We start from the raw sequence: 19622 nt of genomic DNA on the forward strand, positions 1-19622 counted from the left end.
TAAGGTCCACCACACACCCATTGCTCCTCCCTCCACCAACTCTCACCCTCCCTCAACAACAAAGTAAGCAACAGTTTCCTTGCCAAGAATTGCTGTTGGTGAGATGAGGAATTCTATTTTTATCTGCTGGTATTTGCAGTCTAGTTTGGCTTTATCACAATCATCTAATGGGAGCATCAGTTGATAATGTGCTTTGCCTTACCCAACCACAAACTTCACTCCTTTGGGTCCCTGACTGATCCTGAAGCATCATGCCTTTTCACACAAGGATACCAAATGATATAAAAAAAACTACAAGATGCTAAATGGCCTACACATGGCAGCTCCTGAGAATGGCTTATCCATTATTCTCCCTTCCCATTCATAAATTCATCTAAGTTTCATTTACAAATTTAAAATGTGTTTCCATCAGCTTCATATTTTCTTAAATTGTTCCTTTCATTCACAGCCCTGTTCCAAAACCAGTTTTACCTACCCCGTTCATGAGCCTGAATTCATTCAATTTATACGTTTTGCTCTGATCAGTCTCTGAAATCATTTAGGTAAAAACTTAAGATAAGTTTCCTCAGTCAATGTCTTGACAAAGAATGCAAATTAAGCTTCTTAAATGTTTATTTGGTGTATTTCTATGCCCTTACATTATTTTGTATTATTACGGACACAAAGTGTTGTACTTAGCAGAACTATTTATGCTTTGTTGAAAGGTTTACAGCCCACCACATATTTCAGAGTGAGGTAAATTCTAATTTGTATCAGTCACAATGACGGTCATTTGATAATTTTTGGAACATATTCTGAGATAGTTTATTTGAAAAAGTTAATAATAATATTGTTTCGTTCTGTAGTACGCAGTGTAGCCCCTTCAGATATTTTTGTAGTACCATTTATTTCTATATTTATTTGATTTGCAATTGAATTTTGGGGGGAAATTTTGAATTTTTTTCTGTGTGTTGATTTAGAATTAGTGTTATGCATTCCAAACATCTATTTGGTAACGTCCCAGCAGTCACGCCCAGACATGCCTCCCTGAAGAGAACCCTTTCCCCAGCCTGCTGTGTCCATGCCTTACCTGTAGCCCCGGAGGACAGACAACTGTCAACCCCTCATAGCATGTACTGAGAATCCATACTTCTATTTTTTTTATTATGATAGTAAATGATTTATCTCTTAGCATAAGCCCTAAAATAATAGTTTGCATGAATGTTAATGATTATTATTGATAATTATAGTACTTTATTGGCACTGGATCTTTTGAAATGTGAAGCTTCAGGGCACAATGGAGAAGGGCTTGAGGTGAATCCCCAAGACTGCCGGACACCTCATAAAGGCCTGTGGCTGATTTTACAATAATGTTTCTCATTTTTTTCTTCTAAAATTTTCATTTTTCAATAGTTTTTGTTTTCAGCATGATGTATATATATATTCTGCCTCTTACTCAAGTAATCTTTAGTTCAGTTTTCAATTACAGAGTCTTCCTCCTCAGATACATCCTTGATTCTGCCACAAAACACTTGAGGCCCTCGCTTCATCCCTTAACATTTCCTCTTGACAGGAAGCATCACCAGAATCCAGTGACTGATGAAATGCTACTCTGCTTTTGTTCATTTCCCTTCCCTCTCTCATTTATTCCTATGACCAGTCTACTGATCAAACACTTCTCTTCATATATTTACTCTTGAGAAAATATATACAAGACGATCTATTAACTTGAGAAAATTTATTATTCTCTCAATAACATATAAACTACTGTTGCCTTTTGTCTTAACAGTTAGCTTTTAGTCAGCTTGCAAGAGCCTCATAGTTTTTTACCATAATGGAAACAGTTAAGAAACTGACTGAAAAAGGAGGGAATGAAAAAAAGCATACCTTGAAATATATGTTCGTCAAAATAGTTATAAATGTCATCTCAGTTACAAGGTATGGGAGACTTTTTTACTATTGTATATCTTTCTGAAGCAGAATCTAAAGAAAGTTTAGCCAATCTTGTGCAGTAAGATGCTTTGTGAGCCAAAGATTTATTTCAAACGATTTCATCAACAGCTGTAATCATCTCAGTTCGGCGAGGCTTCAACTTCATAAAGTCTCATTTCTTCTAATTTTCCTTGACTTCTCATGTTAATGTTCTGTTATGTGTTCCCTGCAGCATCAAATTTATCTGGTTTCACAAGATATTTATTTCAGTGTGATGACTCTTTCTATTGCACAATTCTTATGGATATAATGATGACTTTTTTCCAGCTTTCCAATACCCCTTTGTGTGTGTGCACCACCTTGGTGGGTCTTGCCCCCTCTTAAGTGTGCTGTGTTCTTTTATGATGTCACTTGTTTTATCATGGCTCAGTTTGCTAGGTGCTACATACGCCAGCCGCAGGTATGCTCAGTCTCTATCATTTTTAGGTGATCTTTACCAGTTGTTAATTTTTTGTGTGTGTTTTCTTCATGTCTTGTTCTTTACAGTGATTTTATCACTTTTAATTATTATATATATATATATATATATATATATATATATATATATATATATATATATATATATATATATATATATATATATATATATATATATATATATATATATATATATATATATATATATATATATATATATATATATATATATATATATATATATATATATATATATAATTATTTTCTTATGATAAAGATTTGTTTCAATGTTCCAGCAAGAGTCAAGTCACAGTCTAAACTTGACATCCAAGTGTTGGTCATATTTATATCACTATGGTCATCCGTTTAGGACTACTGTTTGCAGACTTAAACACTCATCATGCTTGTAATTTCTTGTAGACATGAAATGAAAACTATGAACAATTTTGTAGCTCAGCATTGCAGTCATGTAGATTGTGACTTGATGTTCATGTGCTCAAACCTCTAATACCTCATGTCTTTTGCAACATGTCTTTTGTCCTTGTTTGACTGGGAACAAGAGTCTTCCAGATAAAAGATAACTAGATGTACTTCTTAAAAACATTTTCAGCAGTTAGGTTTCCATCCAGTAAGGAAGAACTTCCCCATTAGCTGTGTGGCTCAGATTTGATTTAGCATTGGCTTGTGGTGAAACTGATGTGCTTCTTAAGATACTCTATCTCTGCATAGCTTGCTTTAAAGCACTACATGTATAATAAATGTGGTTGAGCTTATGTTTATCAGTTTCATATTTCTCAAAAAATAGAGTGGGCATCAAACCATCAAATAAAGCAATGGTTTCCTTTCCATCTTCTTCATCAGATACTGTCTGCTGTCTTGTGAATGATTTATTTCACATCTCTTTGTGTCCTTCACTCTTTGCCTTGAATCTGCCTGTGCAGCTAAGCTGCTGTAACCTGTTGCCTCAGAAACACCATTGGAATTGTATTAGAATTTAGGAAACTGCCTTAGCCTTGTTATAATTTCTGTCAGAAATATCATTAAGACCTGCATATGATGTCACATAACAGTAATCTAACCCTTGGCAGATGTTAATTGAGTCCACGTCAACTTCTCTAATCCATCATTGGGTTTTACACCAAAATAAGTCCAAATCCATCATCTGATTATTTTCAAACACTCGTATCATACGATGCACACAATAGTTCATTGTTAGATTAACAATAGTTTTTGTTGAAGCCTCAGTTTATTAAATGTTTCTAGCAGGCATCCAGACCAATAGAGAGCTGGACTCAGGAGTTCCTTGGAAAGCAAATGAGTGCACTTGAATGACAATAATTTGCTACTAGTGTCTTCAATAAACACTACAAAAGATAAAAAGGAATGTATGAAATATATAATGCTCCATTTTAATGCAGCCTTCAATATCAAGGAAGTTAAACACTATGTATGCGTTACTGGATATCTCTCAGGAAAGAGCCACACAGCTAATATGCATGATCCATTCTTCCAGCATCAGGCCATTCATATTCCCAGTGTGTGCAGGTGGTCTCATGACTCACCACTCACAGTAGGTGCTCTTAAGCCTTTAGAAATTGCCAGGTGATTTTTTTCAAGACTTAACAGGTGTTGCATTTTTTTCAAGACTTAACAGGTGTTGCATACATTTTGCTAAGAATCTTTTAACAATGAAATTGTGATAAGTGATACTATTCACAACAACCTCCTAATTACTGACCTCCCCACTCCTTTTAATGTGAATTGTCTTCAATGTGTTTTTATCATTTTCTATGCAGACAAAGTCGCAGTCTTTTTTAAAGGTAATTTTACTTCTATATTCCCGTCATGCTGTTGATGTTTGTAAGGTCAACACCACAAGTGGTTTGGTGGTGGCAGTGATGACACCAGTGTTGCTCTTCACAAAAAGCATTCTAAATATTTGCAACATAATATGTAGATTGCACTTAAAATTGTTTCCTCAGTTGATTGCTTAATGAGTAACTTATCCCGAGGCAGTCATGGGTACACTGGGCTACAAATCACTGGTGCCACTATTAAGATTTGAGTGTTGTGTCAGTGTTGTGAGTGTGGCTTGAGGTGCCTGGCAGGAGCATGGGCTGTCCTGGAGGCAGGGGCGGCATGCACTGTGCACACAAGTGGCTGCTCCAGGTGATGTTGGAAGATGTGTTCATTTTTATGGTTTTGTAGTAATCTCAGATACTGTTGTGTACACAGACAGATTCATAATCATGTACACTTTTCATTTGGTATTCTCATTCAGTAGCATGCAGAGCAATAACATATAGGGAAGAGGAACATCTCATACCACGGTATAATTTTACTTGATATATGTAATTATTAACAACCTTGCACTGTGGAGATGATTTGTTTTAATGTTCATCAGGTTGATTGGTCAGTATTTTTTGTTGGTGTAGTTCTAAATGGCAGCCACTTCAGTAGGTTTAGTGCTGGCTGCTGTTGGCTTTTGTTTCTAGTATTTTATTTGTGGGAGACCCATGTGACATCCATCTGCAGCCAAAGCTGGTCATGTCATGCACACCCACGCTGCTCTGTGAACCCAATTCAATTTTTTTCTATTTTATCAATTCTCAATAGAGAGATACTTTCAGACTTATAAATGCTGCAATATTGAAATGGTCATCCTGATGCTGTGCAGTTAGCACAACAGTTTCTCTCAACATGTAGTATGCCATTCCTGCCTTTGTAGGCTGGTGCTTACAGAGCACACACACCCTTCACACTCATAACTCATCTTTGTGAAGGACCACTGAATCTTGAAAGGCTTGTCAGTAAAGCTAAGTGAATTGCTTCTAATACCTCCCTTCTGTCGTGGAGTCACAAAATGTTTTGCCCCAGCATATTTATTCCCATGAGTACAATAGTATAGGATGGTAAACATCAGCCACCCTAGCATACTATTGTCTTAGATATTCATATGCCTTCTTGGATGTCAAATGGTTCACTGTATAGCTGCTTGTTGTTGAGCTTTGAAATATTAGATTAGTTTGTGGTTTTGGAAAACTTACTAGTACTTTAACTGTGAGGAAGCAACATTGTGGCATTTACTTAGTGCCCTGCCTGATGTTGAGCAGAATGCTTCTGGCCGTCCTTGTGTGAGGGGACAAGATAGTAAAGCAAGTCTTGATAACCATTAGTGTCTGTGTCTCTGTGTGTGTGTGTGTGTGTGTGCATGTGTCAGCATCTCTACACTTCTCTGTTATGATTGCTTCCAGCTCAAATAGACTCCACAAATAATAATTCATACCTTAATGGACAACTGAGTACTGCTATAACTAATGCACTACTAACATGCTAATCTTGAACTCTTAAGTTTTCATCCTGAGGACGTTGCCTGTAAGGTATTTTGCTCAGAATAACAAACACTATGAATGTTTTTGTCACACCATATAACATTTTTTTTTGTGTGTGGGCAAATAATGCTTTAAGGAATTTCCCTGTGTAGTAGAATATAGATTATGAAATGTAAACTTTTAATATTTATTTATTTATTTATTTTCCATATCTATGTAGTTATTTACTTATTAACCATATATATTTTTACCCACATCATAATCCATATATGCAGTAAGTCATTGTCTACTCAGTGCCTATTTATTTGTGGTTATTTACTCTTTCATGCCAAGTCACAAGTGCTTCATCATGTAATGTTCTTTTTATGGTCTGTTATGTGATGAAAGTCAAGTTGGCTTGGCAGAGATTCACTCGGCACAAAATGTTCAGCATCCTGTGGTGTGTGAGGAGCCTCAGCTCTGCATCAGATGATGGCTTGCTGTATGTTTTAGGGCATGAGAGCAGCAGGTATATTCAAGTTGTTGCTAATATTAGAATACACTACATGTAATGTGCAAACTGTGGTATTTATTGCTATTTATTAGCAGCAGATTTTTCTAGACATTTTAATTTGTTGTTTTAAAAGCACAAGACAGGGAATCCGTGATCAGCAATAGTTCATATTGATAAATCCTTGAGTTACTGATGAAAAGAAAGTTTCACATTGTAACGAGTCCAGTGTTTTAATCATACCAATGGAGGCAATTTAATGAGTCAGAAAACTCAGAATACATGGTGTGCAGCAGGTCTCTGCTGGTTGGCTGGGGACTTTAATTTGCCACTGATAAATAGTGTCTGTGACCTCTTTACTTTAACATTTCAAAGTAGTAAATCAGCAAGAAGCTGCTGGTTAGTTATACTGACACGGCACAGCTGGGAAGACATGGTAATGCCGTAGTGGTCAAAGTGGAGGAAAATGCATCACCAGCGGTCAGTCAGCAGTCAGCGCCAAGCTCACCCAGCTGTTTGTCCTTCCTCCTAAGATGGTCAAAGAATAGGTACCCGGGGAAACTGGGAACAGTAAACTGTAGTAAGATGGGTATCACACTTGCCACGTGTCCCAGGGTAATGGGGCTTACCCACCATGGGTCCAAAGGGAAATGAGGCTGCAAGAAGCACTGAGAGGACACGGTATTAACCCAACTTTATTTGTTATTCAAGTATTGAAAACTGCTTTGCAAACAAGTAAAGGCAGATGAATTATTGTTTTATTGCGGATTCCTGCGTGTGATATTGGTGAACTTCTAGCATAGCTGCTGTTGTGTGACATTTACTTAGTAACATCAAGCTCTTCATGGTGAGGTGTCTTACAAGACAGAGGGAACAACTGGAGCCCTTTTCAACCCCTTCATTCCTGCACCCACAGAACTCCTCCATCGCCAACGCCAGCAAAAGTGTTCCCATGCTGCTCACGCCCTCGCCCGTGTCTAACCTTGGCTCAAGAAGACAGTCCACATGCTCCATCACGTCGCTTAGTGGCTTGGACTCGCGCCGATCCTCCACAGCCTCCATCGGCAACCCTCTCGGCTCCTCCTACAAGTCCCACCGCCGCCCGTCAGCCCTTATCTCCAATTCCTCAAGCGGTAACCTCCTGCAGCAGTTGTCGGCCGGCGTGGTGAGTACAGTGAGTATACCCCAGACACACCTTCATACCTGTGTCTTGTGGTGTTTATCCTGGTGCCCAGTAGGTGGTTCTTTTTGTCTTGATGGAATCTCTACATATGTGCACTTGGACGCATGTTTTTAGTTCAGGACATTGCTGTGTGTTAGGTGTTATTGTAACACAGATAGTAGTTATTTCTTGTAGTTTTCCTTATTTTTCAATAATTAAGTTTTAATGATTGGAAATGGAAATGATATGTTTCAAGTTTCTTATAAAATGCTAAATCATAATCACTGACCCCTTTCTCTACATCTCAAAGAGGTCAAGTGCTGATGATCAGAAAGATTCACACGTGCACGGCATAAAAGTTCACTCATTGAAGTGACTATATTGTTGCAGTTGGTGTTCCTTTAAAATCATGTTTTTTTTGCTAGGAAATATGGTGCAGGTGTGTAGGTTTTAAATGTTTGATAAATTTAATTCTGATTATCTACATGTTTGAGTTTCTATTATTTACACTTTAGCTCAATCTAATTGAAGTGATACCGGCATAAATTTATTTAATTTTGTTCAGAGTAAAATCTTAGTTTTTTGCCTATTGGGGATTGATAGTGTGGCCTTCAATGAAGCAGTGCTAACTGTGGTGCTGTGTAGCACAGGAAGGTTGTCTGCTGTTGTGTCGTGGACAGTGTTATCGGGAGTAGACTTTACCAGTGTTAAGAGGCGGTGGCTTGTGTGCTGTCCTGTGTGGTGAGAGCCAACATGCATGCCTTGTCTGGGAATGTTGTTGTGTAGTGATGTCATGTGTAATCATGTGTGGAAAGGGCTATTTTAATGTAATTTAGAAAATGATTGCTTACATGAATATAGCTAGTGTGTATATTGTCTAGAACATAGGTGTAGTAGACTGTAGTAGTATCATAAATTTTGGTGAAACACTTGCTAGAATAACAGTGTTTGATGAATTCAATATGAGGAAGAACTGTGATACTTTGTGTAGTTTGTTCCTGTACAGAGTTCAGAGTAGTACTCAGATTGGTGTTATTGATGGTATTCTTTTATATCATTTCAGTACCAGCTGTTCTCCAGTAAATCATAAGCAAGATCTGATCCATCAGAAGAAAACATGTCAACGATTCATCGTGCGTGTGTGGAATGCATCAAGGTGACCCCAGCACACAGTCAGACCAAACGTCTGCCCTGCAATAAAGCAAGTGAACCCAAACTACAGCGGATGGAGACTGTGGGAGGGATATAGTGAGTCAACACCCAAAAGACTGGTCAGTCATTGCAATGAGTAAGACAAGACCATTTTCAGATTGTGTTGCTGGAGGAGAAAATACATTCATATACTGTGATTGCTATGTACATTGCTAAAGCTCAAGTTGACTACTGTTGTCAAGGCAGCAGGAAGCGGGCAGAGGAGGAGACTGGTGTTTTGTATGCTAGGTTAAGACGTTCAGACTGTTGAGGTGAGATGCCTGTCTAGGGTGGTGAGAGAGTGGGAACAGGGAATAGAGGGGTATATATTGTTGTCATTGGTAGTAGTGGCTGTGGTCATGGTATTAGTCACTGATGGTTACAGTGGTGGCTAGTCTAGTGGATCATCGCAATGGCTGTGCTTGTGTTGGCAGTTGGCCATCTCATACACACTGTGTGGAGTTCAGGTGTGGGCCGCAGCAGGGTGAAGGTGCGGCCCTCACCCTGCTGCGGCCACTCGGGCAGTGGAGCACCCCACTCAGCAACACACCACCTAGTATGTCTTCAAAACACTTCTCAACACCTGCACTCTCTTCACACAGAAAATGCAAGCAACTTTGTGTAGATTATCAGCCATTCAATCAGTTATTGTGTTTTAATAAATTGGCATAACAAAGTGGGCACATAATGGCAACTTTATTCATGGCAGGAAATGCAGACAGCAGCTGCTCAGTTCAGTCTGCTACTGCACTATTATTAAAACTTGAAAACATTGTGTTCATTCACATAATGGCCATGGATATCCCGTCAGTCTTATGTTTCATAGGCTATCCATTCTAATTAATCCAACCTTAACCACTGAACTACCTCCTGGACCTTGGCCTCATAAGGAAGTGGTTCTAATGTTTTCCAATGCTAAAATGCATTTTTCATTATGCTTCCTAACTACTTTTTGATATGGACTCAGACTCAGTACTAAAAGGAGAATATGATGATTTAAAAGTTAAAAGTCTGCATTTTTCCCTTGATATTCTGCACATTTCATAGTTGAATTAGTCAAAGGTCCTTGAATACTGACTGCCGACCCTGAGCCTCTCAAGGCCGGGCGTTGTCATGAACACCTTCCTGCCGGGGAGGTTTTACCAACACGGTGAGCACCGTTTCATGGGACAAAATGTCCCAGAAGACATAAAGAGTAGTGTATTCTGGTATTGAAATTGGCATTTTCAGCAGAAAGATAACTGGGAACTGATATATCCACAGCCATAAAAGTCAAAGCAATGTAAGGAAGGTCTGTGAAGGTAGTTGTATTTTATTTAAAGTCTTGGGTGATATTCTTCTCTGGCTTCCATAATAACAACTAGTCTTTTCTTAGACACTTAAGTATATCACTTACTCTGTTTGTGAGACTTGAATGCACATTTAATCACATACTATTATAATAAGGTTAAATTCATATTACTGACAACTTCCACACCTCCCAGCTGTCCTTATGTTAGTGAACACTATAGAACAGTTTGAGGAAGCTTTTTGTTGGTGAAACACAGCCTTTGATCATCCAGTGTTTATGTTTCCTGTGCGTTTAGCCCCATTGACATATCTTCACCTGTCATTAAGTCCAAATGCTATGGTTATATGTCGTCATCATGATGAAGCACAATGCAGTACTGTTATGACAGTTTTGTGTATTAATGGTGATCACAGGGGCATAGGATATATATATTTTTGATTAGTAATAACATTTCAGTGATAAGTCCAGCATTGACTGATGATGCATCTTATGAGAATGGGCTTTTAGGTTATACTTCCATGGTTGTGAAGTAGCCGTATACAGGGTCCTCATAAGAGCTACTGCAGGCTGTCTCCAGGATGCATGTAACTGTGCAGGTCAAGATATTGCCTGGTTAATGCATGCATGAGGTCTGGGCTATACTCTTTATAGTGCAGCCATTACAGTATGCCATGACTCTCACTACACCACTACCTCCTGTGATGCTGGCTGGATCTCTGTTCAACTTTTAGTCTCAGGTGGGACACAGGAATAGGTATTGCTTCCTATTTTTCTATACATTTCTTCAATGACTCCTTCTATACTGTAGCTGACTCATAAGCTAAGAAAGTTCTTGCCAATGAACCTTCACTTGTTTAAGATTGTATTCTTTAATTTTTTCCCATAAATATTCATTTGAGAAACTGTAGGATGTTGTGAGGTTTGCTTATTGTGTTGCCTTCTTCTACATTTGAGGATTACTTGTTATCAGCATGTTTTCATGTTTAAGGAATCGCCTGCAGCTGCGTCTTAATTTATTTTACCACATTCGGTATCAGGAGGTCATAATCAAGCACATCAGACTACAGCTTGTGGGATGTTACATGCTTCAGTCTTTCCTTCTTAACATAGTCTTGCCTCGGTATGTAAAACTACTCTAATTTTTTCAAGCAACGTTTGTGTATGTGTGCGTGTGGGTGGGTGTGGGTGTGTATGGAGGTGTATGTGTGTGTGGGTGTGTGTGTGTGTGTGTGTGTGTGTGTTTATGTATGTGAGCATGGTTGTGGATGTGGGAATGGGTGTGGATGTGCAGCTGTGTTAATGGACAGATATATTTTTCTGACAGTTTCTATGATAGAGTTCCAAATAAATACAGAAATGTGTAATGACTTCTTGGTAGTATCTCCAGTGTTTTTACCTCTGTTGACAGATATTCAAGACTTAGTTTTCTCCAAAGGTTACACATCACAGCATCAGGACTTGTGAATGTAAGACTATCTCACATTTTCCCTTTACGTTCTGTGACTGTACTCACCTTGTAGACCTTCAAGAACAAAGTAACTGTAGGTTAAGCATTATTCCTATAAAATAACTTACTAAAGCTCTCTGGTGCTAATCTAGGTATAGTAACTGTATTGTATTTTCCCCTTAATGTTAGGGTTAACCAGTAAAGTTCATCAATGGCAGTGTGATGGTGATAAGATGTCCTCCTAACTTTGAGACTGTGCTGTTCTTACTTTTCTATGGAATCATTCAGTTTTAAGGACACTACAAACATGTAGCATTAGGATGTCATAGAGCAGAGCTCCCCGTGTATGTGTGTGCATCCTCGTAACACTCTCCTGTAGCTTAGAGCCAAGTGTTCCCTGCTGAGCTCACTCACGAATGCTGAGGGGTCGTGTGTGTGGTGTGTAGCGCGTGTTTGCTGCGCGGCCATTCGCTGGTCTGCGCTGCAACACCCACAACCTAAAGTTTCTGAAACACAAAGGTTGAGTGTGGACCTCCCTTCCTCTGGTCCACCACTGCTGTTCTGATAACTGCTGCTGACTATTGCATCCGTTGTATGGTTCATACACGATGCAGCCAGCAATCATAAAGTATCTTCCAGGAGACTATTCATTCTTCTAAGAGTTATCTAGCTAAGTACGGTAGAAATTCTTGGTAGACTGCAGGCAGTAGATGAACTAGGGCAATGTGTTGGCTTGCTTGCTTCATTAGTTCTTTGCATATTGGGGGTGTGCTAGAGGATTACTCTCTTCTGAACTTTGATACTAGATCACACTTGTCCTCCTTTGTTCATTCTCGCTCTTTACTGTTAAATTGTTTCCTGTGATGACGTGATCACTCATGTTCCATCTACCTTTTAAGAACATGACCATACACATTGTATAGGCAAAAGACACCACTTACTGCCAACTTCCTCTCCCTGCGCAGCACTTGGTGAATGTTACTCAGTAGTGTGGCTGTAAGACATAGATAGGTGTGAGTACTCTTAGGTGTGCAGAAAATCAAATGATTATTATGTGAACTGCTTTGCATATCCTGGTGTGTGTGCATGTGTGTGCTTGTACTTAAAAATGTTTCCCCTTCTGTGAACAAGTTTGTGTGGTGTTCCAGGGTGCTGTTCATTCTGCAACACTGCTGTGCACTGTAAGGAGTAGGTAAATGAGTGAATGAATTTACGCACAAACTTTTGCATGTCTTTTCACTGCTTATTAGGTCTACATATTACAACCACAGGAAAATGAGTCAAAGAAAATGCTGTTTACAAATTTTAACTTTTATGTTGGGAGACAAACTATCAATGTTAAGATACTCATCTAAGCCTAACCTGGCTTCCCCTTGTTCTCTGCCCCTGCACTGATCTGTTCATTGTTTCAAGTGACTCTATTTCCTGTGGGCTTTTTCAGTTTATTTCCAGTCCCCTGAGTTTGTTCTGATGCTGCCGTGTTTTCATGTCACCTTTTATTCTCTTGATCTCCTGCAGCTTCTTCGATGTGTTTCCCTGCCGAGCAAGTCATGTAGTGTTGTCTCTGTGCCCATAGTTAGCTGCCAGCAAGGTAAGAAGAAACATGAATACTCTAGATGCTTGTCCCTTGTTCCCTCATGCCATGTCCTGTCTCATGTGGTAAGATACAGTGGAGTTTCAGATATTATTTCACTCGTCTTTTGAGAATGAAAGTCCAGGCTAATAACTCCAGTAACACCCAACTAGGTACATATCATACTTCTAATCTAGTGGAGTTTTTTCTGGAAAGATTTTTTTTATTATTTCCATCTGAGCCTTATCCAGTTATTCTGAAGGGTGCCATAAACAGTGTGGCTCGCCCTGGAGGGTGTGGTGCTTGTGTTTGGCGGTGAACAGCATGCACACTCTTGGGAATTAGTGGGCTGCCTCAGCACCTGGTCTGACCTGTCTGCATTGGTGTAGTTCATTGCTAACCAATTCCTTGTTACTATTTACAGTGTTGAAATGGCCTTTTATGTGACTAATATTGTAATGGATCTTTGTGATATGACATTTTAACACAATTTAGAATTATTTTGCTGATACCGGTGATTTGAAACACAAGTGGAAAATCCAGACACCTCCGTTTCTTTTTCAAGTTTGTGGAAAACTTTCTGGGACATCTTATCCCCGCATTGATATGCATATGTGTTTCTTATCCAAATTTTCATCTTAAATATTCTGTGGTGTTCTGATATCCAACAATTTTCCTTACCAAAGCAGTCATTCTTTGTGTCCCATGTTCCAAATTCATAATCACAGCAACTACTCCCGTGTAACAGCATGAGCCATAGCATCATAGCTCCTATGAAGCACAATACATAAGCATTTTATGTTTATTTGGAGTTCATATGTGTCAACAACCATTCATGTGATGGAAGAGTTACATCTCTGCTTAAAGCCCAGTGACCCATTCCTAGCTTAGTCCACATTATTCACATATAATTAATACTACCTTAGGCAAGAGTAGGAAATTCAGCCAGTTTGCTATAGATTTCCTGCACCAAAGTCAAAACTTTCTATGCATGAATGAATGACAGTTTGTCTGATGACTGAACTTAGGGTGTTCAAAAGTAATGTAGGTGATAAAACCTTTCCCTGTCCTTCTCAAGCTGTGATTTCTTTATCCATGATGAGATGTGGCGTGCACACAAACCTGCACAACAGCACATCCTTATTATTGGTAGTGGAAGTCTACACAACAAAGTGAACTGTGACATGATGTAGTAGTGTTCACTGGCACCTCAGCAGCCCAGCGCACCCTCACATGTATCAACCATGAAGACAGCCATATCAGATGACTTAAACTTTAGCGAATATTATATATATATATATATATATATATATATATATATATATATATATATATATATATATATATATATATATATATATATATATATATATATATATATATATGTGTATATATATATATATATATATATATATATATATATATATACACACATATATACATATATATATATGCTGCCTTTTGCTATCAGTTCCTTCTTCTAGTTCTTCTGGTAAAATTTAAACTAATCCTTTAACACTGCTCTAGTAGGTGTGTCCCTGTTACATAGAGTAGAGGTCAATGGTGTACCGGAAAGGGCCAGGAGTGAGTATTTTGTCCAATTTAAAGTGAAGACTTATGTATGTAAGAAGCTTTGTTGTTACATTATAAGGTACTAGTTTGCACATGAGTGTGAAACCTTGCTGAACAAGCGCTGCATCCACGCAGCAAGTGAAAATGGAGGTTTTGCCTGTGTTGTGCAATTTTTTTAGTATCAGCATGAACGCATGAGTTGAGTGTTTCCAAGGGCAATGTGTGTAAATAGGCTCTCTTGATTCTCTTTTTCTCTTTAGAATTTTTATCTCCCCTTGTGTGTTCCGGTGTGTCGTGTGTATGCCTGCGTGCATCCCAAGTACCTGCTGGGTCTCGAGGGCACTGCAGCTCCCCACAACCCACGGCTGCCAGTGAGTCTTGTGCAGCGCCTCAAGGCTCTGCTGGAGGGGCAGGGTTGGGGCAGCCAGTCATGGTTATATTTTTATGGAAATGTTTAAGTGTAGGCTGTCGAGGAGATGCTTCATCGTATCTGTTGCAAAATATGATCTTATTCTCAAGAGGTAAGGTTATTCATTCTTTCTCCTGTTGAAAATGAATTGGTCTTACTGCATGGTGTGTGTGTGGATGAGAAGTAGGATGAGGGTTGTTGATTTCTGAAAGTAGCTGGTTGATTGATCTTACATTGTGGAACATCATATAGCACGTCATAAAAATTACCTAATCTACTATTTTTAGGTAATCAATTCCATTTATGTATTCCCACACTGTGAAGGTTTATCAGGGTAAAGGAAATGATTTGCCCATAGAGTCTAATTAAAGGACAGTTGATGCTGACAGCCTGTATAGGGTTGTGGGATGGCATCAGGGTGAACCAAGGACAGTTACTGTTTTTATTCATTCTGTGAAGCTTGTTGCTAGGACTCTGCCCACCACTGGGCATAAAGTGTGCACAGTAATGGGCTTATACTTGGAGGGAATTCTGACATCATTATGAGCATGGAACATCACAAAGTAATGAGTTTAATTATTGAGGTTGAGTTTGATCGGTGATGTAATGAGTAATGGGGAAATCAGGTGTGCACATAGATGGAGTTATTATACTTGGAAGAAAACAGAATAACCTTATAGGAGTCAAACATCTTACAGTAACTGGTTTAAATATTGATAGATATTGAGTTGAGGTTGCTTATGGAATATAACATCCAGTTGCAGCAAGCAGTAGTGATTGTGCGTCTGATGTGCCACGAGCGCCCCCTCACACTTCCACTTCCATAATCACACTGTGCGGCCTCTTGATCCCTCCTCTCTGTGGCGAGGTAGGCAATAATGAGCTCAATGTGTTTGTAGAACATTTCGGTCACTTGTGCTGTTTCTGAGGTCGATAACACATGCCACTGTGTTGTCTGTGCCCCTTTGTTTCTGAGATTCTCTTTGTTAAGAGTTTTGTATACAATAATATGTACATATTATGAGTGTAATCTCAGATTTCACTGATTTCATTCCTCGGATCTCAACTGTTGGACACTTTTTGTTGTCACGAACCTACGGTGTCAGTTTTGTATTACTTTTGTAATCAGCACTGTTTGGGAGAGAAGTAATGGGACATTTGAAATTCAGTTTTATATATATATATATATATATATATATATATATATATATATATATATATATATATATATATATATATATATATATATATATATATATATATATATATATATATATATATATATATATATATATATATATATATTGAATTTTTTCAACTTTTTGTTTTGTGCACTTAACACACTGAATTAGTATATTTGTTCCACACTCACTATTAATGGCACAATCCATTGTATAACTCTAGTAACATCGATAAATATTCTACTTTGGTCTAATTACTTTTCATCGTGTCCATTTGGTGATCAAAGTAACATTTTAAATAAAAGATGATTTAACAAAGATGCAGATTCTTGATTCCTGTGCGTGATGTTTCAAAAATTTCATGGGCTACATTTGTAAATAATTTCCTAGTTGTTATTTAGGCAACCAAGTTTCAGGTGTAAAAGTTTCAACATAAATATGTAAAATAGTTTTTGCATAATTAATTTTATATCATTTAACACTAATTCATATTCATTCCAGTACACATAATTCTTTCCCATTAATGTTTGCAGTCTGTTTATTCACTAATTATTATACAGGCAAATGACAAGAGCATATTGGACCTTAAGCACACAATACCTGGAGCCCAATATTGCTAATCTTCGGCACTGTGGTTTCTTGTGCCTGATCTAACTCTGAGATAGAACACTTATAGGCTGTTTTCATAGGTATTCTATATAAGTAGAGGCAAAAAATATATAGAAATATACAAATATATATATATTGTTAGTTATAATTCCTTATATATGTACATTAACAAGAAAATTTACACTTTAAACATACTTCTTGATCTATATTGTAACATCTATGTGTGAGAGTAATAAAATTCCCTTGTTGCAAAGTGTTTCTCCATGAAGATACCAAGAAAACTTTCATGAGGCATCAGCGCAGCACATGTTCCTATGCACACACTCTGATAGAGGAGCCTGTAGGTTAGTCAGACATGTTGAAAATATAGATGGAGAGAAACTAGTCGTAAGTTCTGCAAACATTGAAACACCAACACTTCATGCCTTTAAAAAGATTCCCTCTTGCATCTCCTGTTCTTGCCCTTTGTTCAGGAAAGTAGTGGCGTGAACAGGAATGGTCTGATGAATACTTTTTTGTTTTTTGACGGAGTGTTACTTATAGCCTCAAATGTATATCTTTTATGCAGTACCATTCTACACACACACACACACACACACACACACAGACCTATATTCTCATGCCTGGGTATGTATTCTATTTTGTGCAGTAATTTCCCTCCACTCAGCACATAAACCATTGTAGATCTAGAATCTCAGATTTAAGGTGTATCAAAATTGTTTAATGTGTTTAATGATGATTGATGGTGGAATTTTCAGGTTCTGAATTTGCTGAGCAGCTTGCCTGATTTGATTCATGGAGAAAACTGCTGAAGTATGATGAAGATGAACCTTGAACTTGCAATACCTCACCAATACATGACCTTATCATTAAGCTGAAGACTGTGAGGTCACTTACGTGTTCAGCCATGAACAGCCAGGCAATGCCACGGGCACGGTGTACCCTTCCTTCTTCTTTGCTCAACTTTCTTGCTTTCCCTCATGGGTTTTGACGAGTCAGTGAAGACATTGTATTAATTTTGTATGGAGTGGGACTTTTTCTGCCTCTGCCTTTTGCAATGGCCCAGTTGGTTAGCTGCTCTGACTTCTCAGAAGGCCTGGGCTTGATCCCCTGGACTCAGTGGTGATACTTTATGAAAAGTCTATCCTTAAAAGACATCTACAGAAGACTCTTCCCTGTATCACCTGATACGCATCTAAATACTTGTACTGGCACACAGATATATGCCCAATTGACAGCGGCAACTGATCTGAACTCCTTGCAGATGACTTTGATATTGTTTAACTTTTTTCACCATCAACCCTTGTGGTTGAGATCATAATAATGGACAAGTATTGGAGAGAGTTGGCAGGCAAAGGATTGAGTGTTCTGAAAAGGTGTGCTAGAACAGGTAAAGTTGGAGATGCCTCTGCCGTGGCTGGCCCTTTGAGGAATGGAACAAGGCATCAGAGGTATAAATGCTTTGATAAAAAAAATTCATAGAGAAGCATGTGTAGGTGAACCCACTGCATAGTCCAACCTGTATAGGTGCCCTGTACATTAATTTATCAAGATCAAGATCAAGAACCTTCAAATCCTCCTCCTGCCAGCACCAAATCTACTGTTGTTTTGTCCACTCTGCTGAACATTGCAGACCTACTGCACGCTGCCCTCTTTGTGCTGCACCTGACCATGATCGCTTGGTTTGCTCTTCAGAAACAACTTTGTGCAAACTTCAATGGAATACATAACACCTTTTACTGAGACTCTTACCAAGCACTTTGAACCAGAAGTAGCTAGACTGTGCTCCAGACCTATGAAAAGGTAGAGGTGAGGGCTTATCTTACAGCTGTGCCTTGTGCCAGTGTTCACCTCAGCCACCTCTACCCTTGAGCTTATGGTGGGTAAGAACCTTACCTTAGGACACAGGCAAGTGTGACATTTGGATTGCCACAGTTTCCTTTCCCCATGTTTTTCCAGATATTTATAGATCATCCAAAAAGGGAAGATGAACAACCAGGTCTTGAAGTGACTGTTTATTGGGGAGAGTGGAAGAACTGTGAGCAAGAGGTAGACATACAACGAAGCTTGTGGATAGTCTCGTGTATAAATCTGGCAGAGGCCGGGAAGTGGCAGACATTAGGATGATGTTGAGAGGAATGAATGGCGCTCCACGGCTGCTGACGGCACATGACTGGCACTCCAGTAAGGTAAGGTGTAATGAGTTATGTTGGCAGTGTTATATATGATTTACTTAGATTTAGAGTATATTTTTTCCAAAGTATGATGTCATTTTGTGTATTTTTATCACTCAATCTTCCAAGCTTTTTTTCTTCATTTGCCTCACTGCAATGTAAAGGCATTCAGCCACAGCATCCACAGAGAGCAGGTGACCGTGTTTAAGCTTGATGGCCGAGGTTTCAACCTAACTGCAAGAAGTTTACATTTCAGGAAGGAGTTTTGTCCAGGGCTTATGCAGCTCAGAAGAGGAGCTGTTGCAGCCACCACAAGGTTTTCCTCAGTCAAGTCAGCTGATGAAGGTGCCGTCAGTCCTGCAGTGCTTCCCTCACTACAGTGGTCCACCAGCACTGGAGAGTATTGTGTTTTGCCAGCCTGGTCACAGTAGTTTGTAGAGCCGTGGGTCTATATAGAAGGTAGTCTAATTTTTAATTCAGAAGGCATTGTTGTTATAAATCTTCAGTAGGAAAGTATATTTTGGATGCTTTAAAATATACAGATGACTGAAAATATTATCAGTGATCATAGCTATGCATGCGCATGCATAGCATGCATATGCATAATGTACTAAAAATTATATTTCCATGCAGGAGCGTAAAAAAATCATATTCAAAATAATTTTATTTATTTGGGCCACAAGATTGGTCACCAAAGGAAGGCTGGGTGTCACAAGAGGCAGGGCTTGATAAAGAAGGAGGATGTAGAGGGTGTGTGAATAAGTTACAAGGGACAGAGACAAATATATCAGCCACAGGCAGTG

At 38.7% G+C, this 19622-nt stretch overlaps 1 protein-coding gene across 1 annotated transcript in view; it reads left to right on the forward strand.

Annotated features, from left to right (window-relative positions):
- LOC126986543 (SCY1-like protein 2) overlaps nt 1-10710 on the forward strand; it is a 306279-nt gene extending 295569 nt beyond the window's left edge. Inside the window, exons 17-19 of the mRNA XM_050842810.1 lie at nt 4185-4208; nt 7127-7384; nt 8436-10710. Of these exons, the coding sequence (XP_050698767.1) occupies nt 4185-4208; nt 7127-7384; nt 8436-8462 (309 nt within the window). The 3' untranslated portion in view covers nt 8463-10710. The remainder of the gene's footprint in view (nt 1-4184; nt 4209-7126; nt 7385-8435) is intronic.
- The last annotated feature ends 8912 nt before the right edge of the window (nt 10711-19622 follow it).

The sequence above is a fragment of the Eriocheir sinensis genome, chromosome 62 (assembly GCF_024679095.1).
Source record: "Eriocheir sinensis breed Jianghai 21 chromosome 62, ASM2467909v1, whole genome shotgun sequence".
In the NCBI taxonomy this organism is placed as follows: Eukaryota; Metazoa; Arthropoda; class Malacostraca; order Decapoda; family Varunidae; genus Eriocheir; species Eriocheir sinensis.